General features: G+C 47.5%; 1 protein-coding gene across 1 annotated transcript in view; it reads right to left on the bottom strand.

The window, feature by feature from the left end:
- Positions 1-20,935, bottom strand: part of Tnfrsf11a (TNF receptor superfamily member 11a) — a 70,362-nt gene extending 49,427 nt beyond the window's left edge. The window contains exon 1 of the mRNA XM_085688419.2: positions 20,821-20,935. Within this exon, the coding sequence (XP_085544545.2) occupies positions 20,821-20,898 (78 nt within the window). The 5' untranslated portion in view covers positions 20,899-20,935. The remainder of the gene's footprint in view (positions 1-20,820) is intronic.
- Between the last annotated feature and the right edge of the window lie 5,588 nt (positions 20,936-26,523).

The raw sequence follows: 26,523 nt of genomic DNA, 5'->3' as shown, positions 1-26,523 counted from the left end.
AGCCTCTAGATGGCCAGACAGGGGCTCATCAATGAGTGACACCCAGCCCTGGCTTGTTCTCCGTCAGGAGTCACATGACTGTAGGAGGAAGGACAGATCCCACTCATGTTTCCTGGTTCAATGTCCTTAAACGGAATGGAGGTGGCACTGGGGTCTTTGTAGTCCCAAAGTCAGGTACGATCAGTTTTTCTTGGGGAAAAAAATGAAATACTGGCAGATGTCAGATCTGACCAGAAGAAATATAGAGACTGTGGCTGCAGAATTCACAGTGAAGGAGGGGATGTGGTGACTGAGGCTGGCCAGAGGGACTCCCAGGACAGGCTTGGTGGCTCTTGAAATGGGACTTTCAGTTTGTTCTGAACAGAACAACACAACACCCGGTATTACATTTCTATAACTTGAGAATCAAAAAGCCAAAAATTAAAAAAAAAAACCCTAAATGTTCACAGCAGTGCTCATAATTCTGCCCATCAAGCTGCAGTGAGAGCCAGGTGCAATAATCCATGACAGCGACTCAATGCGAGCTCGCGGCGACCGCCCAGAAACTGAGAGGCCTCTCCAGTAGATGGTGGGAACAGGATTGCTCAACAGCTGTCGGTGGGCGCGCTGGCACAGAGGGCTGTTTCCTTGCTCATCTGAGCGGAACTCGTAGGTATCAATCACCTGCACCCACGCCTTCCCGGGAGGTCAAAGCGTAGGAAAGAAGGCACCGATACTGGAGGTCTGGCAGTTCCCATGCACTTGCTTCCTTTAGCAGGGTCCCCAGACAGACTGAAGGACAGGAGGTTTCAGGGGCACAGCCAGGCTGTGACCTGCCTCACCGAGAACCTCACAAGTGGCCAGTCACTTTTGTAGTTCTGTGCCTGGGATTCAGTGAGCTGGGAGAGCACTTGGGTATAGGTGAGAGTTTACCCCGTACATCTGCTGATAAAGCGCTTGCTAGATTCTATCTGCCCTTGACTCTTGTTAAATAGGACATTGATTGAGTTATGACCTGATGCCCGTCTAGACAGTCTCACTTTGCATAAACCCTTTACCTCCGTTTTCAGTCTAACAGATGTGGTGAAAACGGATAGAAGACTTGCTTTTCTTTTGTACAAACAAAAACTGCATCTCACATTTCTGAAGAGCATTGAAGAGGCATGTACGGAAACTATGCCATGAACCTAGGAAGCAGTGAGGTCAGGAAATCGTCTGGAGATCACTGGTGTATCCCAATGTCCCTCTGTGTGAGTGTTCACCCCACCTGAGAGACCACGAGTTACAGAGCCTTTCGGGAATGTGGAACCCCAGGTTATCCCAGTGGTACAGGGGAGAAACCACAGAAGCCGTGGATTCAGAATGGGAGAGCTAGACTGGGATCCGCACAGTGGCAGGCGGGCGCTAGCCTAATGCAGCAAACCTCTGGCTCCCCTCAGCAGCACTACACACACCAAACACGGGCAACTGTGGCACTCCCAGAGTGACCAAACACAATCTCTGTCAAATAAGTACATTCCTACACATGACTCTTAGAGGAAAATCTACCCACACGTGCTTTCCCGAGCTGTGTTGAGTGCAGTTTGTTTGAGATGGTTGTGAAGAAGATCACGACCCTCACAAACCCTGTAATTACTCTGATCCTCAAAGACAGAGACATTTGGAAATGCTTTTGATGACTGTGTCCAGGTCTGACCTTCAAGACTTCAGCTTGGAAGTGTCCCATCCCAGCCCGGTGACTCCTCCTAGCGACGCGGACGTCTCTCCCCACGTACACGCCATTCGGAAGAAGATTTAGGCGGACGTCTCTCCCCACTTACACACCACTCGGAAGAGGATTTAGGGCAGTGCTCACATATTTTTTCACAGTTACAGGAAAAGGTCATGTTTTTGGTATTGTTACTTGTTTTTTTTAAATTTAATTTATTTTTATGCCTGAGATCTGCCTAATCAGAGGTCACCTTCTTTTCAAATTTGTTACCCTCACACCATCAAATGCATCAGTGCTGAGCTCCCAGTGTTGGCTAGAATCCTGATTAGATGACAGACCTGTCTCTGCCCTCACGACCTTTTAGTAGCAGGTAGACACAGACACAAGGGCAGAAAAAAAACCCAATGTAGAGCTCTCACAACAGCCAACCATTGGAAAGATCCGAGTCCAGTTCCTACTAAGGGTACAAGGGGAAGGAGGGAAAGCCTGTTCCGGGCACCAGGCTGGAGTCCAAACCTTCCCTGGGTGTGTATGTGCTAGAAGCAGAAGGAGGGAAGTAGATACTGAGGGGAAAGACTCACAGAGGAAGCTACCACTCCCTGGATGGGGAGAGGAAGGGCTGGGGCAGAGAGAAAAATGGAAGGAAAGATAGAGCAAGATGGGGTACATGAAGGCAGATGTAGGGCATATCCTGGACCTAGCAAGCTCTCAACTCGAGAGGAGAATACACAGGATACCTGGCCTTCCAGGGAGGGGCGGCAAAGGCAATATGGGAGGGAGGGAGGGAGAGCTTGTTCTTCTGAGTGACTCCATGATTCACACTATAAGGGCTGCGAAGACCCAACAGGCAGCAGGAAGGTGGTCAGTCCTTCGGGACAAGTGAAGAACGGGAATCTTCACCGAGCTCCAACAGAGAGGACTGGAGGAAAAGGTTGGACAGAGCAAACATTCCAACATTGAAGGTTGCTTCCCATTATGAAATGCAGGAATTGGCTCTTTTATGTTTGTCCATCCATTGGCATTCTAAACACTTTGTGGGTAATTTACAGTCTATTGTATGATGAACTAGCCTGAGCTGACTTGCTCTCTTGACCCAAAAATACCCTACAAAATCATTCAAGTAAAGAGGTTTGAATCTTCATGTTCACTTTAAGAACAGCCATGAAATTTCTTTGACTATCAAGAGCATGGGTATCTGAAAAGCCACCAAGAATCTGGAAGATGTGACTTAAAAAAAACAATGTGTAGCTGGGCATGGTGGTGCACACCTTTAATCCTAGCACTTGGGATGCAGAAGCAAATGGATCTCTGAGTTTGAGGTCAGCCTGGTCTACAAAGTGAGTTCCAGGGCAGCCAGGGCTATATAGAGAAACCCTGTCTCAAAAAATAGACAGATAGATGATAGATGATAGATAGATAGATAGATAGATAGATAGATAGATAGATAGATAGATAGACAGATAGACAGATAGATAACAAAAGCAACACATGTCCTTTCAGGTGGTAAAATGATGGAGTTGGGAGGTACGGCCACGCTAAACAGTGGGGCTAGACACAGAGCTGGTGGCCCAAAAAGCATGCTGAATTTTTGCTGCACATGCTTAAGAATGCAGAGACTTATGCTGAACTTAGGGATTCAGCGGTAGAGTCTGCAGCTAAACCTTTAGTTCATGTAGGTGGGGTGTGGGGAAGGAGGACTCACCAATACATGTGCCCCCCCTACTCCACCACAGTGGGACAATGCATGCACCTAAGCCTTGAGAGGATTTGCACAGAAAAAAAATATATTCCAGGGAAACTGAAGGCGGGAAAAGCTATGGCATGGGAATAAACTCAGCATAAAGTAAATGCAAATAAAAACTTTTTAAAAGTTTATTAAGATAAAATAAAATTTTCAAATTGTCATTTTTAGCCATTTGAAGTACCCAGTCATTGTCACTAATTATAATCTCAACAATGTGCAACTATTACTTTTGACTTTTCCCAGAACACTTTCATCTTTCCCAACAAAACCACTACAGCCATAAAGTAAACACTTCCTCATTCCTTTTCCACCTGCCTTGAAACGTCGGGCTGACTTCCACACAAGTGAAAACACACAATGTTTGTTCTTCACTGTCTGGCTTGAGTCATTCAGCAAATATTCAAGGTTTGTCCACACTGTATCATGTATGGAACTTCATTTTTATGACTGAATAATATTCTACCAAATGGATATACAACATTCTATTTACCCAGCCATCTGTTGATGGATATTTGAGCTGTTACTACATTCTGGCTACAGTCAGCAGTTCTCTGAAGAACAATAGCACACAAGTAGAGTTCAGTGTGTTTTAAGTCTTTTGGGAGTCTAGCTGGAGATCATATTATCATTCTAGGTTTATATTTATAAAGCTTTCCCATGGGGACTGGCCCACTTTACAACACACCAACAACATACAAGAGTACCTGCTTTTCTCCTTGATTATTTTCTTTAGTATTTTATTTGAGATAAAGATTGCTTTTCCTGTGCAATAAAAAGCAATGACTTCTATGGTTGGCTTCTAGGAGCTCGCTGGCCCACTGATGCCTAGGACACATCTAGGTTTTGCATCCATTCTACAGATGCATTGTGAGGACCTAGAAAAACCTACTTAGCCTCACAGACGCCATCTAGAAAAGGGCCTCCATCTTAAGTGACTAACCAGGAGTTGAACTCAGTTCCAGAAAAAACCATGAAGTATGCTGTGGCAGCAAGACACAGCCAATCAGAAGACAGGGCAATAAACTTTACAGTCCAGGTGTTCCTCAGACAGCCTGTCAGCAGTTTGTGGTTTTGCGCCAATCGCCTGACAGATGATTTTAAAGATCGCCTTGTCCCTTATCCCCTGACCCAATCCTGAAATGCCAGGACAAGGAACTCCCTGCTTGTGTTTTATTTTTTTTCCTTTAAAAACTTCCCTCGCCTGAGTTCAGGGCCGCATTTCCTTCATCCCTGTGTTGAAGTATTGGGCTGCAGACCAAACTAGAGCTTGCCAACAAAGATCTTTGTGAGTTTGCATGAGAAACCAGCTTCTTGATGGTCTCAATGAGGGTCCCACGACATGCGCATGACATTTGGGGAGTTTATCAGGAACTCTCACAACCCCACAGACCCCAGCTGGAAGCCTTAGCCGAAAGGGTCTACAACCGGTAGGTAAGTGTCTTTGTTCTTTATCTCACATTCCCTACTTTAGCTTCTTGTGACGTGCCCGAATCCATAATTGTGATCAACAATGGTTAGAGCAGACATGCTGAACAACTCTGATCACAAAGGACTGAGAGCCCTACTTCCATTTAATTAAGGATGGAGAGCCTCGGGTTTGAACGGTGTTTGGGCACATAAGCAAGTTGCTCCCACAGAGTGACAACAAGTTGTCTTTCTATTTGTCACTTTGCTTTTACTCTTGTTGGGGCAAACTTTCCCTGTGTTCTCAGTCTCCTGAGTTTGTCTGTGTTTGTGTTCCTGACTATGACGGACACTATGGGGAAAATGACTTCTTCTCCTCTAGACTTACTTTTGATGCATTATAAGCATATCTAAACACAGGCTTACAACCTATCAGTCCTGATGAAAAGTCTAAACTTGTCACCTTTTGCAGGTTGGAATGACCAACTTTCAATATTGACTGCCCCCAAGGAATCTTTCAACCTGACCATATAGGATCAATAGAGGAAATTATCTTCAGGCCATAGGTAGGGCACCCCGACCACTTGCCCTACACAGTTTTCTGGAGAGACCTGGTAGAGGACCTCCTTTCCTGGATTAAACCATTCTTGCCCTGGCAGGTTAAGATCTTGGCCACTGCTGAGAAGTATCCACCTGTCCAAACCCCTCAGTCCCCAAGCCTGAGGTCCTCCAAGGAGGCAACACAGAGGAAGAGATTTTTTTCCACTCCACTCTACACCCCGGGCACATCTATTCCACCACCAGATCCACTGCCAATTCAGGCAGCTCCTCCTCTGCCGATCCTGGCTACTCTAGAGGGGGGACCAGCCCACAGGACCCATAGCTGCATCCCTGACCTGGTGACCACAATCTGTCCCCTCAGGGTAGTGGGACCCCCAGACCAGGATGGGAATTAGTCACATCACTACTACCCTTTGCCACTTTATAATTGCCATCTTTATAATTGGAGAACCCAAAATACACTCTTCTCAGAAAACTCTGAGGGACCATTAGCCTTTTTGAGACAATTCTTTTCACCCATTAACCCACTTGGGATGATTGTCGGCAGTTTTTGTAAGCCCTCTTCACAGTGAAGGAGAGAGACTGGATACAGACCAAGGTCCGGGAATTGGTACCAGACCCTATGGGAGAGCCGGCCGCTAACTAGGCTCTCATAGATGCAGCCTTCCCTGCGTGGGACCACAGCACAACAGAAGGTAGGGGAGTCTCCTGGCTTATCATCAGAGCACCTGCAAGACGGCCTGCAAATCTGGTAAGGTCTAGGGTGTAAGACAGGAAACAGATGAAAATCCAGAGGTGCTCCTGAAAACCTCCTGGAGGCTTTCAGGAGGTGTACACCTGTGACCCAGAGTCCCAGGAAAATGCTGATACAATGATCCTGGTTTTCTTTAACCAGTTAGCTCCAGATATTAAGAGAAAATTACAGAGGCTAGAGCGCCTCAGAGAGAAGAGCAGGGATTTAGTAGTGGTGGCTCTGAAGCATATAATGGAAGGGATAGTGCAGAAGGCAACTGTGATGCCTGGCGGCTAGAGAGGAGGATGAGAAACCAAAAGGTAACAAAGAAAGGCCCTGTCTGGGAAAGAATCAATGTTTGTATTGTAAAGAGGAAGGACATTGGGCCAAAGAATGACCCCCAGAAGGCAACTAGAGGCAACACTAAGGTCCTCAGCCTGCGGGATGTGGACAGCAATTAGGGGATATGAGGTTCAGCCCCCCACTCCCCAAGTCCAGAGTAACCATAGAGTGGAGGGAAACTGGTGTAGGATTCCCCTCTGTATGCAATGAATATGCTTTATTGTCATTGGTTAATAAAGAAGCTGCTTTTGGCCAATGGCTTAACAGAATATAGCCAGGCTGAAAAGAATCTATACAGAGAGTAGGCAGAGTCACAGGGATGCCATGTAGCTGCGGGAGAAGACATCCACACACCAGTATCGGTAAACCACAAGACTCATGGTAAAATATAAAATAGTAGAAATGGGTTAATTTAAGATGTAAGACCTAGCTAGAGATACACTTAAGCTATTGGCCAAACAGTATTTTAATCAATATAGTTTCTGTGTGATTATTTCAGGTCTGGGTGGTCAGGAAACGAAAGAGCAGCCTCCACCAACATCTGACTTCATGGTGGACATGAGCTCAGAACTCAGTGTTACTGACGGTTGATGGGCCCATGTCAGATATAAAGACCTGGGTCTGGGTGCCACTGGAATTAACCTTATTCACTGACTACCCGAAGAACAGTGGACTTGGGAGCCAGCTGGGCAACCAAGTCATTTCTGATAATCCCAATTTCTGATAATCCCAGATTCCCATACCCCTTGTTGGTTCGTGATTTACTGACCAAAATGAAATCCGAGATATATTTCTCTAATGGAGGGGTTGAATCACTCAATGAGGATGGTAAACCCATTCAGGTATTGGTGACCAGTAGTTTGACTAAAGAGTACAGATTTCATCAGGTAGCCACTGGCCCTGACCCCGGCTGGACAGGTAGCTTCAGGAGTTCCAATAAGCCTGGGCCAAAACAGGAGGAGTGGGGCTAGCAACCATCTATGTGGAAGTTAAGCCAGGGGCAGATTCAGTCAAGGTTCACCAGTATCTCCTGCCCCTAGAGGCCAAGAAAGGCATCTTACCACAAATCAGGAGGCTACTGGACTTGGGTGTCCTCAGGCTTGTGCATACCCTCGTTACCCATCAAGAATCCTCATAGCAACGATTACAGACCGGTCCAGGTCTTGCGGGAGGTCAACAAGAGGGTAATTGACACATACCCCACAGTGCTTAACCCATATGCCCTACTCAGCTCAATGGTCTCAGACCAGCAATGGTATACTGTCCTGGACCTAAAAGATGCCTTTTCCAGTCTGCCTCTGGACCCCAAGAGCCAACAGTACTTTGCCTTTGAATGGCATGATCCAGAGATCTGGATCAACAGCCAGCTGATGTGGACTAGACTTCTGTAAGGATCCCCCACCATCTTTGATGAAGCTGTGCATGAGGATCTGGTTGAGTACTAAGTACAGAATCCAGATATCAATTGGGTTCAGCATGTTGATGACCTGCTGATTGCAGTCGCAGATTGAGAGATTTGCCTAACTGCTGCCAACCCTGGGAGACCTAGGGTACTGTGCTTCACTCAAGAAAATCCAAACGTGCAAGTATCAAGTAAAATCCCTGGGGTACATCTTAAAGAAAGGGCAGTGGTGCTTAAGATCCCAACACCTATTACCCCTAGGAGGTGAGTAGGCTCTGCGGGTTTCTGTATCCTGTGGATCGCAGGCTTCGAAGAACTGGCCAAACCCTTATATGAGGCCACCAAAGAAGAGTGGGATTTCACCTGGACTAAGGACCACCAGTTGGCCTTTGAAAAACTCAAGCAAAGCCTTATCTCAGCCCCAGCACTGGGTCTGCCAGGTGTGGCCAAACTATTTCATCACCTGTAGGTAAAAGAAAACAATGGGATAGCCAAGGGGGTCGACCTGGTGATGGCCTGTATCCTACCTGTCAAAGAAACTGGACCCTGTGGCAGCTTGATCTTACCTCCAAATAATAGTGACTATGGTCCAACTGGTCAAAGATGCTGACAAGCTGATCTTGGGACAAAGTCTTACCATGCACTTGAGGGAGTTCTTCAAGTAAGCCCCTGGTCAGTGGCTGAGCAGTGTCAGAATGACCCATTATTAGACTGTTGCTGCCTGAATAACTTTCCAGGTGCCTCAGCTATGAACCCGGCTACTCTGCTGCCCGATCTTGACCTGGAAGTGTTATTGTATGACTGTTCTGGGGTCCTGGTTCAGTACACAGCATTAGGCCAGACTTGTGGGACACTTTATTGCCTGAGGAGGAAGTTACCTGGCATACTGAGGCAGAAAGTATGGGGCAGCAGTCACCATCAAAGAGGAAGTAATATGGGCAGAGTCAGTGCCAACTGGGACCTCCACCCAGCAGGCAGAGCTGATAGCCCTAACTAAGGCACCAGAGCTGAATCAAGGGCCGAGCATTAACTTCTGAACCAACAATTGGTACAGTTTTTTATGGCGCATCTACAAAGAAAGGGAACTGCTAACCCTGGAAGGAAAAACTATCAAAAATAAAGATGAAATCCAGGCTCTCTTCAAAGCCCTATGGTTACCCAAGAAACTGGCCGTCACCTATTGCCCAGGGCACCAGAGAAGGGATGGACCCATACCAATGGGAAACAACCTGGCAGACAAAGCCACCCGGCAGGTGGCAGTCCACCTTTGCACATATACTGATAGACCCATGGACACCTAATCTACCCAAGAACCCTGGGCATACCGAGGAAGATGTGGCCCGGATTAAGACCCTCCCTATGACCCAGTGTCTAGACGGAGGGTGGAGAGCTGCAGATAGCAAGATTATCCTGCCTGAACAGCTGGGGAAGAGACTGTGCAGCAAGATCCACCAGTCCTCACATATGGGAGCATGGGGGATGCGGGACTTGCTTAGACAGTCAAAAATCAAAATCAAAGACGTACAACAAAAAATTATAAATATTGTTACCAACTGTAAAGCCTGTCAGCTCACCAATGCTGCTGCCAACCTTAAAAACCTTGGGTCTCAACTCAGAGGAAAGAAGCCTGGAGTCTGGTTTCTGCAGATGGTGAAAGTCAGTCATAATTCCAAACTGGTGTGGGATTGTTTGTGACTTACACCTTCAACTGGGGACTGACTTTCACCATTTGCAGAAACCGGTCACCCCTCAGAGTCGCGATAAGCCCCAAACAGGTGGGTGATCCTCCGGCACCTGCATCCAAGTCAAGCACCCCGCACCTGAGCATCTCACTGCCCCTGGGGACCTGGCTCAGCTTGTCCGCCCCTGCAGTGACCACAGGCCCCCAGGCTAACTCGGTCCAGACAGAAGACTCACTCCTAACTTTTCTTGACCTAGCCCTAACCCTGCACACCACCAAGCCTGACCTGACTGTTACTTGCTGGGTTTGCTAAGATACTGCACTCACCCCCTTACTATGTTGATGTCATGGGGACTTAAGCTCAGACCTCAGATTCTACTCAGTGCTCTGACAATCCAAAGGACAGCTGACGCTCCATCAGATCTCAGGCCAACACCTCTGTATAGGGAGGGTCCCCCCCCAAAGTGACAGTCCCTCTGCAATTGGACCCTAACACTCCCCAGCTCTCAGAAATACCTGATTCCCTACGATGACACCTGGTGGGCCTGTCCCACAGGACTGACACCCTGTGCCCATACAGTGGCCCTGAACAAGACCAAGGACTTCTGTCCACATGGAGAAGGACTTATATAGCAAACTGGAAGGGGCCTCCTCCAAGGTTAAGAGGGAACCTGTGACAGCCCTGACCCTGAGAATATTGCTGGGAGCCAGCTTCGTGGGTGGGGCAGGGGCTGCCTCCTCATCACCCAGAATCAGCACTGCTCCCATCTGCACAAAGCCATTGATTTGGAGCTAGAGATGTCAGAAAGCTCTGCCTCCCACTTCCAAGAGTCTCTGACACCTTTAGCAAGAGCTGTGAAGCAGAATAGATGGGGCCTAGAACTCATCTTTCTCCAACAAGGGGGACTGTGTGCAGTACTTGGCAGAGAATGTTGTTTCTGTGTTGGCCATTCAGGATTAGTTAAAGTGTCCATGGCCAAAGTCAGAGAGGGGCGAGCCAAACACAAAAGAGAATGTGACGCCCACCAAGGCTCGTTCGAACCCTAGTTCAACTCATCACCTTGGCTCACCACCTTAATTTCCACCCTGCTTGGTCCGCTCTTTATCCTGGTCACCTTCGGGCCTTGTACTTTAGACAAGTTAGTGCAGTTTATGAGAGACTGGGAGCCATCCAAATACTGGTCATGTGGACTCATCCGGCCCCTCTACCAAGAAATCATAGAATTTGAAGGGTTCCGTGATTGGAATGTCTAGGAACCAGTCAGAAGGGGAAATGTGAGGACCTAGGAAACCTTACTTAGCCTCACAGATGCCACCTAGAAAAGGGCCTCCATCTTAAGATATCTGGTGACCAACCAGGGGTTGAACTCAGTTCCAGAAAAAAACATGGAATATTCTGTGTCAGCAAGACACAGCCAATCAGAAGACAGGGTGATAAACTTTACAGTCCAGGTGTTCCTCAGACAGCCTGTCAGCAGTTTGAGGTTTCACGCCAATCGCCTGACCAGTGATTTTAAAGATCGCCTTGTCCTATACCCCCTGACCCAATCCTGAAACGCCAAGACAAGGAACTCCCTGCTTATGGTTTTTTTCCTTTAAAAACTCCCCTCGCCTGAGTTCGGGGCCGCATTTCCTCCATCTGCTGTGTATGAGTGTTGAGCTGCAGACCCAGCTTGAGTTTGTCAGTAAAGAGCCTTGTGCTTTTGCATGGGAAACCGGTTCCTTGATGGTCTCACTGGGGACACAGGCATACGAGCATCAAGTTGCTAAGATCACAGGACTCAAAGGGGTCAAGGAAGGAGCTGCCCTACCTGTCCACCTCTGCGCTGCTCCTGGCCTTGGGGTGGAATTCAGATCTCCAATATGTGGATACTCACATGAAAATCCTGAAGCTGCAGATTCTGACCCAGAACATCTGAGACTCTGCGTTTCTAAACTCATGTTCTGAATGACAAGGTCAGGAAGACATCAAAGACAAATATGAAGACCAGCCTCTCCATACGCCCGGTGCCAAACACAGCTGCTCCGTCCTGCCTCTAGTTACTCCTCGTACTTCCTCTTAGCAGCCTGGCCAGGACTCTTGATCTAGGACACAGTCTGGCTTCTCACTCTGCCATTTCTTCTACCTTTTTCAATCTTCCAGGTTCATAGCAGCTTCTGAGCCGAGGTGTGAAATTGCTCATCTTGGTCATTTTGTTTAAGTTGGCTTTCCCTGCACCTAGGCCTAGGTCATTGTATGCTGGGACTGGTGGTCTAACCCACTGGGATTTCTCCTGCTCTAGTTCATTTGCAAGTCCACAATTTCTTTTCATTTATTTACCCCTCCTGATAAACTGTAAGCCTAGGCTAGCCCCTCAGCACTCCATTTCTACTGAAGCCAATAAGATATCCTAATGTATTCTCCCTGGGTCACTTCTATTGCTTCATGCTATACTGACCACCCCAAAGGCCCTGGAATCTGGGTGTGTATGTGTCTGTTGATATAAAGTAATACAGTGGTTCTCAACCTTCTCAATTTTTTAATATAATTCCTCATGTTGTGGTGATCCCCAATCAAAATTATTTCCATTGTTACTTCATAACTGTAATTTTGCTACTGTTAGGAACTGTAATGTAGATATCTTATATGCAACCCCTGTGGAAGGATTGTTCGACCCCCAAAAGGGTCATAACCCACAGGTTGAGAAGCACTGATGTAACAGTCGCTGAGAGACTTCTGCTGGCCCTGGATGTAGACATTCTTTGCAATGAACAGAACTAAGGACAAACTGGCCCTTATTAAAAGCCTACTGTGTGGGAAACACTACATTAGAGACAGGTTTCCTTACTTTCTGCATCTTCAAAAGCAAGACGGAGCAGCTTGCTTGGACGGCGAGTGATCTCTGGACTGGCAGTGCTCACCCAATCAGTGAACACCCCCAAAAGTGCACTGTGAGCTCATACCGTTCCTTTACAGAAAACCCTGTGTCCTTCCTGCTGTGGATCAAGTTCACATATCCCAAGCACAAACTTGGAAAGAAATTGTCAGTCTGGGGCAAAATCTGAGATACCCTGGGGGAGTGAGCTACAAAATTCAGTTTAGTGTTCACTTCCAGAACCAGAGACCTCTTTTGTCATGGGACAGCATACAGAGCCATTAAACACACTGCTCAGCTTCTGGTCCCTTTTGTGCTTGTCACAAGGGCCAGGAATCTCCAGCTCCTGGCTCAGCCTGTGACCTGTACCACACACACTTACTCTAGTCCATGGAACTCAGCTTCCAGTTCTGCCCTCCCTAACCCAAAAGGACAGCTCTGTACAGTTAAGATCACTGTGCACTCTGGGACTTTGTCCACTTATAATTTTTACACATAGACTGGGCCCCAGGATTCTCATGGGTAAAAATCTGGCTGTTGGGAAGGGAGCAATATTTCTGTAGTATTGTCTTTCCCATTTTAAATTCTGTGACCATTTGAAATTAACGGTTGAGTTTTGAGACACAGTTGTGTTCAAGTCCAGATATGGCCCCAGTGAACTTGATTGTTCTGCCTTTACCATCAGGGGTCTGCTTTATAGATTTCCAGTCACTTCACCCACTCACTGCCAGAGAGCTGAGCTTAAGGCAGAGTGACCCAGAACATTCTCTCCATGTTCAGTCTGGTTCTTCCTCTCTCTCTCTCTCTCTCTCTCTCTCTCTCTCTCTCTCTCTCTCACACACACACACACACACACACACACACAAAATCTGTGGAATGTCTTTCCAGGAACTAAAAATGTCAGTGAAGGAAGACAGTGTACATGGTACACAGACATCAAAATAGAGCCTAGAAGTTTGGGTCAAAGGAGACATATTAGTTACTTTTATCATTGTTTTGGAATTTAAAAAAAAAAAGCACCTGACAAAGACTCATTTTCCCTCACAGTTCCGAGGTCCTTTGGAGCTGGGAAGGCACGATACATCAGAGCTGTCTGTCCATCTGTGGTGGGACAGGAAGCTGAGCCAGGGACTGTGACTTTCAATGTAGAACGTGCTGCCGCATTCAGAGAGTGCCTTCCTCTGCCACTCTCTCTGAGACCTCTCTAGTCCATGTGCTCAGCTACAGGCCTTAAAATTCTAAATCCAGTCAGGGTGTCGATCAAGAGCAATGATCTCAAGAGGTATACCCAAATTTATCGTAATTATAAGACTAAGGCATAACGAACTTTGGAAAATGAAATTTGACTTCCTTCAAAAGCTGGTGAACCCAAACATTTACCCTCTGACAGGAGGCTGCGTTGAGGTCCCAGATCCAAGCCCAAGACTAGCAGGCAGTGGCTGTGGGTAAATCAAGTGTGCACAGCTGAGGCAGGGAGGCGCGGGGCTGATACACTATCATGCTGGAGCTAGACAGGCTTTAGGGAAGTTCCCAGCATCGGGAATGTTTAAACAATGGCACGGGTTGGTGAGGGCGGATGTGAATAACTTCACCCAGCTTTAAAGAGAACGTGGGAGCTGTGGCCCAGGTTGTCTGCGTCTGACAAGAAAGCAGATAAGCGGCCTGGGAATGGGGTTGGCAACTGCTGGGTTACAAACCAGACCTTTCCGTCGGGTGCTAGCGACATTAGATGAAGTAAGGAGGGCCAGGGAGGTCAGTGCTGCTGCACACGCACGAGGAACACGGTTCCGTGCTCAGCACCAAGTAATAAAGCAAGCAGGGCCTCACATGTCTGTGCCCTCAGCACTACGTAAGCTGAACAAAGGAAGGATTGCCTGGGCTTTCGGGCTGCCAGCCCAGCTGAGAGTGCGTGTTTCTAAAGAATAAGGTGGAAAGTGGTAGACTAGGAGATTCAGTGTCCTCTTCTCACTGGCACACGCTCATACACATGTGCATTGCTACATACATGCACACCACACTCACACAAGAAGAAAAATTAAATAAAGAGGTCCACTTCCCACTTAGAAGACAGGTCCAAACCCTGGCCTGGCCAACCTGCCACATGCACAGACCCTGGGCAATGCCACACCAATTTCCCCACTTCCTTGTTTAGGCTGCCCATTCACCAAAAGCTAGTTTTTCTTCCTCATTTTTGATGGAAAGCCTTCAGATTTCTGCTGGTGCAAGGAAGTGGCCCTTGTGCCCCCACCACTCCGAGCAGGAAATGTAATGAACTTCACTTCTCTGGTAAGCCGGAAGGGTTGTTCTTGTAGTCAGTTCTTCCTGAAGCTCGGAAACCTGGTGGTTCAGTCTCTGCCAAGGACCTATATGTCACCTGCTGGCTTGGGAATTTTTTTTTCTTGGTGGAATCCAGGAGGAACTAGGCAGAGAGGAAAGCAACAGCAACCTGCCAGGAAAATGATTTCACAAGGGAGAAGTCCAGGTCCAATACAAACACTGCTTCTTTAGGAAGCAGGCTGTCTCCCTGAGGCTGGTGTGTGAGACCAGGGGTCAGGTCACACCTGTGGGGACGCTGTGCCCTGGGGAGGTCACAGGCCACTTATCTCTGTCTCTTCAGGGCTTTCAGATCAGGGCTTTTGTCCGGGCTGTCTCAGCATGAAACACCTCTACGGCAGGAAATGGCTCTGTGGATGCCCCCCTAACACACATACGTCTCAGGCTAGCCCTTGGGCCTTTAAATGTTACCTCCACACTGGGGAAACTAGGTTGACTAAGCTACAGTTCAACACTTTAACCTTCACCTTTTTTTTTTTTAAGGAAATGTCTGTTTTCACACGGACCTGAAAAGACTGATTCGAACCCAGCGCTCTCCTCAAGGAGATCTCTCCTCCAGGTGGCAAGCTGCTGTGCCTGACCTCAGCTCTGCTAGCCCGCTGTTCTAAGAGGTCTGAGCATTGCATCCCTTGCCACCTGTACTGCAGGCATGGCCAGCAGCTCTGAAATTGCCCCTGCACTCAACTCTACTCCTCTTTCACTATTGCCCTGACCTGATTTGAGCCTTTTCTAGTTCTTCCTTGACCCAAGGCAGAGGCCTCTTTGTTGGCCCACACCAGCCCTGGCTACGCCTCCCCCTCACCCAAGTCCAATCATATCTCTCTCCAGACCATGTGCAGTAGGGTTATCTCTGAACTATTCTGCTTGCACTTAAAGCCTTGAGTGCTGGCTCATGCCTTCTCTCCCTACCCAACACCCTTGAATTCATGAATGCTGTCCTCTCTAGTTCAGAAAGCATTCCGCCAAGGGGCCTCCTGCAGTTCCTGGTCACCCCAGAAGACAGGCTCAACCCAGCCTCTCTTCCCTGGCACCGCGGGCAATCTCCCTGGATACTTTGGGTCGGGACGACCCCCCACTGAAAATGCTCCACTGTTTATATATGGCCAGAATTCTGGTCTCCTAAGGCTGGGTTTGACCGTCGTTCGGTCTCTTTTAGCCAGTTACAGTCTAAATGGTGAGGGGTGTTGGACTTGCTATAGTAAGTGCCTGCACTGAACACTCTTTCCCCTCACTGCGCACAGAGGAGCGCCTGTGCTGCGTGTAGCAGGCAGAGCTGAAGATTGATGGCAGCCAACAAAACAAAAGCAGAATAAAGTTGTCATCATGCAGCTGAAAAGAATGTGTTCGCACCTGCTGACTGCGGCGGCTTTGGGCTGTTTGTCAGGGAGAACGGGAACACGCTGCTGTGGGAAGAGCAGTGTCAGCCAGCCCTCTGGTGACAGAGGCAGACCGGGAGCTTTGGGAGTCAGGGTGGGGAGGGGTGGAGGTGAGGAGGAGTAGGGTTGGGGGGATAGGGCCTGGAAGGGAGCACGGCAGGAAACACACTTGGTTCATCTCTCAGAATCAGGACAGAAAACACCACAGGACTTCCAACTTCAAAGCACCTGACCAACTGCAGAGGGACCAAGCCTGTTGGCAGAAGCCCACAGCTCCTTCCTGGTTCCTCCGGCCTCACTGTTTGTGGGCAGACAGTGTGAGCTGAACTTAAATTGTCTTTCTAGCTCTCTAGCAGAGGATACTCCAGCACCCAGAGGGAATCCTACAGCAAACAAGGGTGTGAGTGCAGAAAAAAAACCCTGCCCAGGACAGACGCCTGTCCCCACAGGGACACAGGGACAGAGCTAGGGACCTGCGGCTCAAAGGCACCTGGAGGCCCGACTAGAGAAGACAAGAAGCTACAGAAAGCAGGAGAGAAGCCCCCAGCTCTTGGGAGGCTGGGAAGATGCCTAGGGCATGAAATAGTTAGACAGCCAAGGTCTATCGGGTAGGGCACAGACACACAGGAGACAAAAAGCACAGACACTCCTAGAATCCACCAGACGTCTGAGGGGGAAAGTTGCTCCCTTTCCCCTATGCACTCCAAAAGTAAGAACATTTGCCGAGGAGCTTATTTCCTTGTACTTCCACTGCAGATAAAGTTCACTCAGCACCTTCTCAAAACAGCAGCTCTACCAGCAAGCTGAGTCTGGAACTCCCCTTTCCAGGGCCTCATAAAACAGTGATTTAATGGCCTCAGAGACATAACTTTATTGTTACCATTTTTTCCTTGTGTAGGAACAATTGCCAGGTGGATAATGAAAAGGGTAGCTGAGAATGATCCTGTCACACGTAGTTCAGAAGGCCAAAAGGGAGTGAGGGCAGAGGCATCTTAAATCCTACCAACTGTGTGTCCACGTTCTCAAACAGACAGCTAATCCACACCCAGGCTTCCCAACTGAAATGAGAGGGTGTGCCATGGAGTGCAAACACAGTCACACCCTAGGGGATTTCCTTGGAGGGGTCCCCTGAAGGCTTTTCCAGGGTCTACTTGCTTATTCGTCTGCCCTACCACCTCAGTAAGGGCCATGTCTGAGTTATCTCAAAACTATAAAAGTTTAATAGCTCATCTGTTTGGTGCATTTCCTGAATTCAGAGCCTTGAGGTAATCTGTAAGGTCATAAACACTGGGTTTCTCATTGGCAAGATCCCTTCATGTCTAAACCACAGGCACCATCCCCTTGACCTAGAAAGTTCTCTTCCTGACCCACCTCTTGGATCCTTTCTTCTCAGAAGCTTGATTTCCCCATCCTCCAAAGACTATTTGAGAAAACTCTTCTTCCCAAAGCTCCCGCCTCCTCCACTGTGTTTTTCTTATCACATACTTCATTACCATCACAGCTTCTCCCTACCATCACAGCTTCTTCCTACCATCAGATTCTCCTACTGTCTTTGCTGTCACATACCTCTTTATTACCATCACAGCTTCTCCCTACTATCACAGTTTCTCCCTACCATCACAGCTTCTCCCTGCCATCACAGCTTCTCCCTACCATCACAGCTTCTCCCTGCCATCACAGCTTTTCCCTACCATCACAGCTTTTCCCATTCTCTTTGCCATGTAACTATAACCTGGGCAGATTCAATTCTGCATTTGCTCTGTTTCTTAAGAGCATGGTTTACACTCTGCAAATGTCCACTGGTGGCATCAGCCCTGAAGCCTTAGGTAATCTGGTGAACGTATGCATAGTTAACTCGATGACAGCTGTGCAACTGAATAAATATCCAAGCTACCAGCACAGGAACTTAGGACTTTTTAAAGGCATATTTTCATTAGCTATGAAAACAAATTCTGCTGCAAACACAAGCAGACAGATATAAGATAGTAGGGACTTCCACTGGGGAGGACAGACACAAGCAAAACACCCAAGAGCATTAGGTCACCTGAGTGGAAATGGTTGATGCAGAAGTCTGTGAATGATTCAAATGCATACAATCAATATTTACTGTGAATCTTCATTGTTGTGGTGTCTTTCAAATGGTAACTTGAATTTTAGTAGCACATATTGCCAATAGACTTACTGGGAAGCAACAAAATGTCCTCTTTGGCAGTGAAATGGCTCATCAGGCAAAGCCTGCCACTAAGCTTGCTGCTCTGAGCTCTGTTCCCAGGCCCACAAGTTGAAAGGACAGAGCGATCCCCAGGTTGCTTATGCTTTGACCCAGTGGTTCTTGATCTTCTTAATACTATGACCCTTTAATACAGTTCTTCACGTCATGGTGACTCCGAACCATAAAATTATTTTCATTGCTACCTCATAACTATAATTTTGCCACTGTTATGAATCATAATGTAAATATCTGATATTTAGGATATTTAATATGCAGGATATCTGATAGGCAACCCTGTTAAAGGGTCATTTGACCCCCAAAGCGGTTGAGGCCCACAAGTTGAGAACCATTCACTGCGAGTCTGACCTTTTGCCCACCCCTCATATTTAAAATATGATTTTGTTACAAATAAAAATTGTATATAATTAAAATGACTTAAAGAGAAGCTGAAGGGAAATAGAAGTTAAAGACAGGATGATCTGAGAGATCTATTTATACCACATACCCTCAGTCCATTGTACCCACAAATTCTGCACACAATTCAAACTGCTGATAAAGACAATTTAAAATCTGTGACTATGCTGAGCATATAGCAACTTTCATGTTATTGTTCATGAAATAAAACAGTATAGCAAGTGACCCACGCAGCACACAACTTGTCATCCGGAGATGAGAAGAGCATGTGAAGTTGGAGACACACCTCAGTGGTGGAATGCTGGGTTCTCATGTACTGGGCTCTGGGTTCCATCCCCAGCATGGTCAAGGACACATTCAGTACATGCATGTATTCAAACATACATACAAAATATGAGAAGTGTTGGCTAGTTCCAAACGCTTTGCTATTTCATTACTGGAATCAAATGCGTGTACTTTTTTTCTTTTTTCCATTTTGCTGTGTGGTCAGGCAGGTTTTTTCCTGGGCAGCTAGCTATTCACTGGAGACCCAGTTTTTTAGTTCAGATACGGTAGCTCCCTGTCTGACCTGTTGAACACTTCATTAAGCAACATTTGAAGTGCTTAAAGTAGTAAATTTCACTAGGTTGTAGTGGCTTCTTTTCCCTCAGCCACTCTGAGAGACCCATTCTGCTGGGAATAAAGTGGAATGTATCTTTACTAGAATCAAGTTCTGCTCCAACCTTGAACACATTTGCACAGTTTCTGTTCTGATTCCAGCTAAGCTATCTTTCTCCTCTCTCTTCTCCCCAAACCCCCAGAGCAGTGACATTCACAGAAGCCTAAGACTGTTGTTTAACGGTAGAAAGGGAATCTAAAACTGCTGAGCCAAGAAACCTCACTGACATTTTCCCTGCCTTCAGAGAAACTCCCAGGCACACTAGGCGTTTCAAGTGTTGGATGCACAAGCTTCATTGTCCTGAACAGCTGGATCCACCAGGACAGAACTGAACACTTAGCTTCATGCTTTAAATGGCTGAATGATATGGAAGAGAAATCACTCCTAGGAGCCCCAGTAGAGCCCCTAAGTTGCCAGCAGCCCAAACTCTTGATCACACACTAGCGGCTCCTTAGCGCGGCGCGGGGTACAGGATGGACCAGAGGGGGTTCAGGGATTTGGGAGCTCTTCCTGCGTGGGGATTTGGTTGCAAGGAGGGGGTTCTCCACAACCGACTTTTGCCTCCTCCTCTAGGCTGCTGATGGTGTCTGCAGAGCTCCAGAAAGACCCCAGCTTCTGAGTACTGCGTATTACTGTGATCTCATATTTCCATTGCCACTGGGCCCCAGACCCATGCCAGGAGGAAGCAAGGATTGCGAGGCTTGTTCCTGGCATCAATAATGGCTCAAGGCGCACCACTACCCTACTTTCAACCATTGCAAAGACATATTTCATCCTAACATGGTCAAAGGTTTCTAAGCACAAGCAATTCCTGTCGATTCGTGAGCTGTTCATGGGGAGGAGGGAAGAAAAGGAAGACATGAAAAGAAAAGCTTGTCACCTTTGCCGAAGAAACTTTCAAATTCTACCTTCCTGAACATTCAGGATACCCCTCCTCCACCTCTCCTTCCTCCCAGGAGAGATGGAGGGAAAACTAAGACAGAGGAAAGTGTGAAAGCCAAGACAGGCACTCCCCGCTCCCGGGGATTCACACGGATTGAAAGGAGACCCCCAGGGGAGTAGTCTTTAGGAAAGGGTCACTAACAAGGTCTGTAGACAGGTTCTCCTTGAGAGTCACGTTAGCTACAGGCAGGAGGTACCTACCAGCTGCACCGTGAGAACCATCAGAACCATCAGAGCTCCGCGCTCTGCAGATCCCCTGTCTGAGTCGGGATTCCGTAAACCTCTTCCTTCCAAGTTCCAGCATCCCTCCAGTTGTCTTTCCCTCGCTCCACGCTCCAGTTGGGGTCTCCACACCTGCTCACCCCCTCCCCGGAACCCCCAGTCTCGGCGAGTGCTTGTGGGGCGGTTGTGCCAGAAGAACTGGACCTTGGCGGGGGGTGGGGTGGCGGGCGACGGTGGCGCGGGTCCTTACCTGCAGCGGGACAAGCAACAAGCCGAGCGCCTGCAGCAGCACTGACAGCGGGCGGCGCCGCCGGGCGCGCGAGGCCATGGCGCGGTGCGGGCCAGCTGGGCGCACGGCCTCTGTGGCCCCCGGGCGTCACCGCCCTCCACCCGCCTGGTCCCGCCCCGCGCGCCCGGCCCCGCCCCGCACTTGCCCCCGCGTCGCCGCCCGAGTCCGCCAGGGGGTGCCGGAGCGTGGGCTGCTGGCGTGCGGAGCACCGGTGGCTTTGACATTCCACGCGCGTTCCAGACCTGCGCTATGCGCAGCCCTGCAGTCCCCAGGCACTGAGCTCTCGGGGTGCAGCCTCCCGCGGGCAGGCCCTAGACAGCCCCACCAAGGTTTACCTTCTTTGGACCGTGCCTTCCTGCCAGCCTTCAGAAGGTGCATCCCTGTTGGGGTTTCCTTAACTACAATTAAAGAATCTACACAATCTAGTGTCTACGCCCCCATCCCTCTCCAACCCTTCACACAACTCTAGTCTTTCCCTCATCCTGGCATCCTGGCTGCCTCCAGCAGCAGCTTCCTCTTGGCTCTCCTCGAGGTCACCGCACCCATCTCTGACCTTCACCCCCTCTGCCACACCCTGAGCAAGCTTCTCAGGTAGACACTTGGCACCATGCTTGACGAAGCCCTTTGTCAGAACCGCCAAGTCACTGCCTCTAATACAGAACTAGTTTAATGTCTGGGATGTGGGATGCAGCGATCCCGTTTTGTTTGTGGCTTCTTATTGCAGCTTTCCGGGTTTGTGTTCCTCCAAATTCCAGTTCAGAGTTGGCTACACTGGTACACCTCTGCCCATGTTGTAACAGTGAGAGGAAGATCCTTGTCTCCAGTCAATAGAAACACTGTTTTCAATTCCTTGGGTGCCAGAATCATCTCTGCCAGCTTTTCGCCCACCATCTTAATGACTTTCTGTCTACTTCTGAGAAAACTGTGGACAGTTCTAACAAGGAAGACAAGGTTTGTCTATTATTCCTTACAGTTCTGTCAGCTTTTCAGGCCCTTGAAGCTCTTTAGCGTATAGAAATTTAGGATTCCGTCTTGATAAACTGAACTTTTATCATTACTACATGTCCTTCCTTGATTCATCAGGACATAGAGATTTAGAATTACATCTTGGTAAACTGACCTTTTATCATTACTACATGCCCTTCCTTGATTCAAGGTAAAATTTCACATTCTGGTCGACTTTACATTTATGAGTAGCTGTGACGCCTTTCTCATGAATAGTATTTAAACAGCATACCTGATTCTGCTACATTTAAGCTGCCGAAGATGGCAGTACATACGCTGTGTTGACCATCAGCACCTCCTTATTGGAGCACTTCCGCCATGCACATTTGAGATCGCCATAGATGCTGTGTGAGAATGCTGACTGTTTTCTATTTGTTATATATTTATTCCCTTTTTATTTTAAAATTCCTTTTGGTTACTTTAAAACAATACTTTATTTTATGAATAGCAAAACAAATTGTGTGTTAAATGATACTACAGTAGAATGATTTGATATCATTTTAAAACAGAAGAGAAAAGGGGAAATTTTCAGGATACAAAACCCTTCCCCAGAGAATAACCTTTGGGTTATTTTTTAAGGAGTCCATTTTGCCCCCCATCGTTAGCCTACTTTATGCATATCATTGTTTAATTGTATGTGTGTGCACATGTGTATTCATGAGTGCCTGTGTGTCTGTGCGCATGTTGGAGGCCAGAGGTCAATGTTGAGTGTCTTCCTTAATTACTTCTCCATCTCATGTTTTTTATGAACTCTCACTGAACCAGGACCTCACCAATTCTGCAAGACTGACTGGCCAGCAAGTCCTAGGCACCCTTCTGTCTCCTCACAATGCTTGTTTGACTTTTAAATTCCCTGCTGTACAGCCTGGTTGGTTTACTGCCCAGTTGTTTTTATGTTTTCTGGAAATTAATCTGTGTGTATTGCCTAAAAAAATAAAAAAAATTATTTGGTGAAGCAATTCCATGTCTAGGAATTTAACATTTTAACACAGAGAGGGAGGGCACTAAATTATTTACTATAGCATTCTGATAAAACCACACACAGAAAAAACATGAATATCAGTAGAGAATATTGTTTGGCAATATTGTGCTTTATCATCTTTGGTAATATTTTAAAAACTTTCCTTTTTTGGAAGGATTGTCCACATGGAATGTAAGAGACACGACTTACAGAACAATTCATCTACCTTTGTCAACAACCACAGCTGTGATTCCATTTCCTAGGGAAGGAGCTTCTGAGAGACAAACGGCAGCGAGAGCGGAGCGGAATACATCTGGTGTCTTCACCACAGCAGCTTCGAGAAGCGTTCTGCAGCCGACAATCTGTGGTCCCTGGGCAAGAAATGGCAGAACTGCCTCACTAGGAAGTGAGTTTTTTATATCAGGTGAGTTGCACAGGGGAGAAAAGAAAGTCATCACTTTAATTTTGATGTTTTCAAAGTGCACATGCTCCGTGACTGATGATGTGGTTACACGAACGCAGCAGGCTTTCTTGTCAGCCTGTCCTTTGTGGGACTGCCGGTTCTGTAGTAATGACATGGAGACTTAATATTAATTATGAAAGCTTGGCCTTAACTTAGACTTATTTCCAACTAGCTTTTATGACTCAACCTGCCTCTATTAACCTACATACTGCCGCATGGTTCTGTACTGTATGTCCTACTTCTTCAGAATCTCTGGCGAAATCTGTGAGCCTGGATTCTTCCTCCTCTTCCTCTCTTCCCCCTGAAATCCCACCTATCCTCTCTTGCCTTGTTATTGGCCATTTAGCTCTTATTGCCAAGCAGACGGCACCTTAGACAGAGACACATCTTTGCAGTGTACACCAATAGTTTGCAACACACCACGATGAATCCACGAGTCGGGAATAATCCAGGCAAGCGCCAGATGCCATAGCTTAGGAACACAGCACACTGCAGTGTGCTCCTGGTTCCCAGCTTGCTTCCAGCTTTGAGCAAGCTCTGGTTTAGCTACGGCTGAGTAAGAGGAGAGTACGCCGTACCTCCCAAATCAGGAGGATCAAGAACCAACATTCTCAGCGTGGTTTGGATTTTACCTTATTTATAAATATGTGTATATGCTTGCTAAGTTTTATGTGTAACGTGTTCAAGTACCCATGGAGTTCAGAAGATGGTGCTGGATCCCCTGGAACTGGAATTACAGGTGGTTGTGAGCAGCCTCGTGGGTGCTGAGAACCCATAACCAGGCCACTCGACAAGACCAGTGAGCCCCCTTAACTGCTGAGCCATCTCCTAGCCCTTACAATCTCTATTTTTAAACACAGTGTCTAAAAATAAACCGAGGCTTTTCTGTCCAACCTGGTCCTGCAGCTGCTTCCAAAACAATCACTCAGAGGCTTAATATTATTTATAAAAGTTTTGGCAATGTCTCAGGCTCATTACTAGCCACCTCTTACATTCAAATTAACCCATTTTTATTAATCTAATATTGTCACATAGCTGTGCTGTAACAGCTGGTGTTACCAGTCTGTTGTTCCTTGGGTAGCTGGTTGGTGTCTTCTAACTCTGCCCTCCTTCTTCCTGTATTCAGTTTGGCTTTCCTGCCTAGCTCTATCCTGCCTTGCCATAGGCCAAAGTAGATTAATTTATCAGCCAATGAGAGCAACACATATCCCCATCATACAGAACGACATCTTACAGCAGTCTCACGATGTAGTCCTGGTTATCCTGGAACTCCATGTGTAGTCTAGGCAGGGCTCAAATGTACAGAGATCTCCTTGCCCCTACTTCTTGAGTGCTGGGATTAAAAAGGTGCGAGCCACCATCTCCTGTGTCATCTGTTCCCACACATATGTTCCCATCTACCTCAATTCAAGAAAAGGGGACAAAAGATTGACACCCATTCTTCCCCCACCCAAACACCAAGAGTTCCAGGAACTGTAGTTTATCATCAAGACTTTGGGGTTTCCAGGTTGTTAGGGTCAAGGACCCTTATAGAACTGAGATCTGAAGACCTGACTCATCACTTGTATTGAGTAAACGTCTCTCTTCAGATCTCAGGTCAGAGATGGGGTAATGTGGGAAGACTCCAGCGGCCTCCTCCCCTTTCCCATAGTGGTCAAATGAAAAGGCACTTAAAAATGGTTTGGTTTTGTTGTTGTTGTTTGTTTTTTGAGACAGGTTTTCCCTGTGTAACAGTCCTAGCTGTCCTGGAACTCTTGTAGACCAGGTTGGCCTCAAACTCACAGGAATTCACCTGCCTCTGCCTCCTGAGTGCTGGAATTAAAAGTGTGCGCCACCATCGCCTGGCTTTAAAAATGGTTTTTAATAGAAGAAAATTACAAAAAGAAATTAACTTCCAACCCTTTGTGTGCTCTCCACTCTGCCCCTTTTTCGCCACTGTTAGTCCATTTCTGAGGCTCACCGGGAGTCTAGAAACCCCTTCTGCTCCTTTCTTCCCCACTATTAGTCAGTTTTCGAGGTACAGCAGGCTAGACTCCCCTTCTGTTAGGGAATGTTGACTCTTTGGAGTTGGGGCTTTGGTGTCCCTTCAGAGTTGGTCCTCATCCAATTTGTAGGCCACTGAGAGAACAGGAAAAGTGCTCTTTCCCAGACTCCTCTAGGGATTCCTTAGGCCTCTCCTCCCTGTCTTGTCTTTACTCCTAAAAAAGAAAAGAAAAGGTATATGCCTTTGTGTCTGCCCCTCCCCAAGCCCCTGTCGCTTCCAAGATAGGGTCTTGCATGCAGCGAGACTGGCTAAGAGCACATTGCTGCCACTGGCAACCAAATGATGGGTTTGAAGATCACACACACACACACACCTCCTTTTGCATGTTTCCATGACAGCAGTGTGAACTTGGTTCATGGAGTTAAATCCTAAGAAGTGTAAGGACAGCCACAGGTGCAAGGGAAGCCCTACGGAGCCTTCTAACCTGCACTGTCTTGGATGTGGACGGAGCCGTGGTTGGGGACTGGATAAGACTGGTTCTGAGAAAGGGAACTGACAGTGGAAGAAGGTACTTTTCACTGTGGCACTGCAGAAATACCAAGGCTTGCTCCTGGCGCGTTTCCAGCCTTGCCCTCTTCTATTTTCAAATAAGATTAAGGGACTGAAAACTTCTGCTTGGAAAGCCCCAGAGGTGAGTGTGCTAGTTTTGGAAGCGTGTTTGAAAAGCAGAAAGCCCACATTAACATGCTGCATCTACCGACATGGTTCTAAGAATGAAATTGCTTTAAAGAATTTATTTTGATCTGTACAAAACTGCTCCTCAAATATTTTTTTGCATTCTTCTTTTTATCCTTTTTGTTTATTTATTTATTAAAAATTTCCACCTCCTCCCCACCTCCCGTTTTCCTCCCACCCCCCCTCCCTCTCCAGTCCTAAGAACAGTCAGGGTTCCCTGCCCCGTGGGAAGTCCAAGGTCCTCCCCCCTCCATCCAGGTCTAGGAAGGTGAGCATCCAAACAAACCAGGCTCCCACAAAGCCAGTCCAAGCAGTAGAATCAAAACCCAGTACCATTGTCCTTGGCTTCTCAGTCAGCCCTCATTGACAGCCACATTCAGAGTGTCCATTTTGATCACATGCTCCATCAGTCCCAGTCCAGCTGGCCTTGGTGAGCTCCCATTAGATCAGTCCCACCATCTCAGTGGGTGGACGCACCCCTCACAGTCCTGACTTCCTTGCTCTTGTTCTCCCTCC

Source organism: Myodes glareolus, chromosome 5 (genome assembly GCF_982192425.1).
Source record: "Myodes glareolus chromosome 5, mMyoGla1.1, whole genome shotgun sequence".
NCBI classification, from domain to species: Eukaryota; Metazoa; Chordata; class Mammalia; order Rodentia; family Cricetidae; genus Myodes; species Myodes glareolus.
This window is presented reverse-complemented; position numbering and strand designations above follow the sequence as displayed.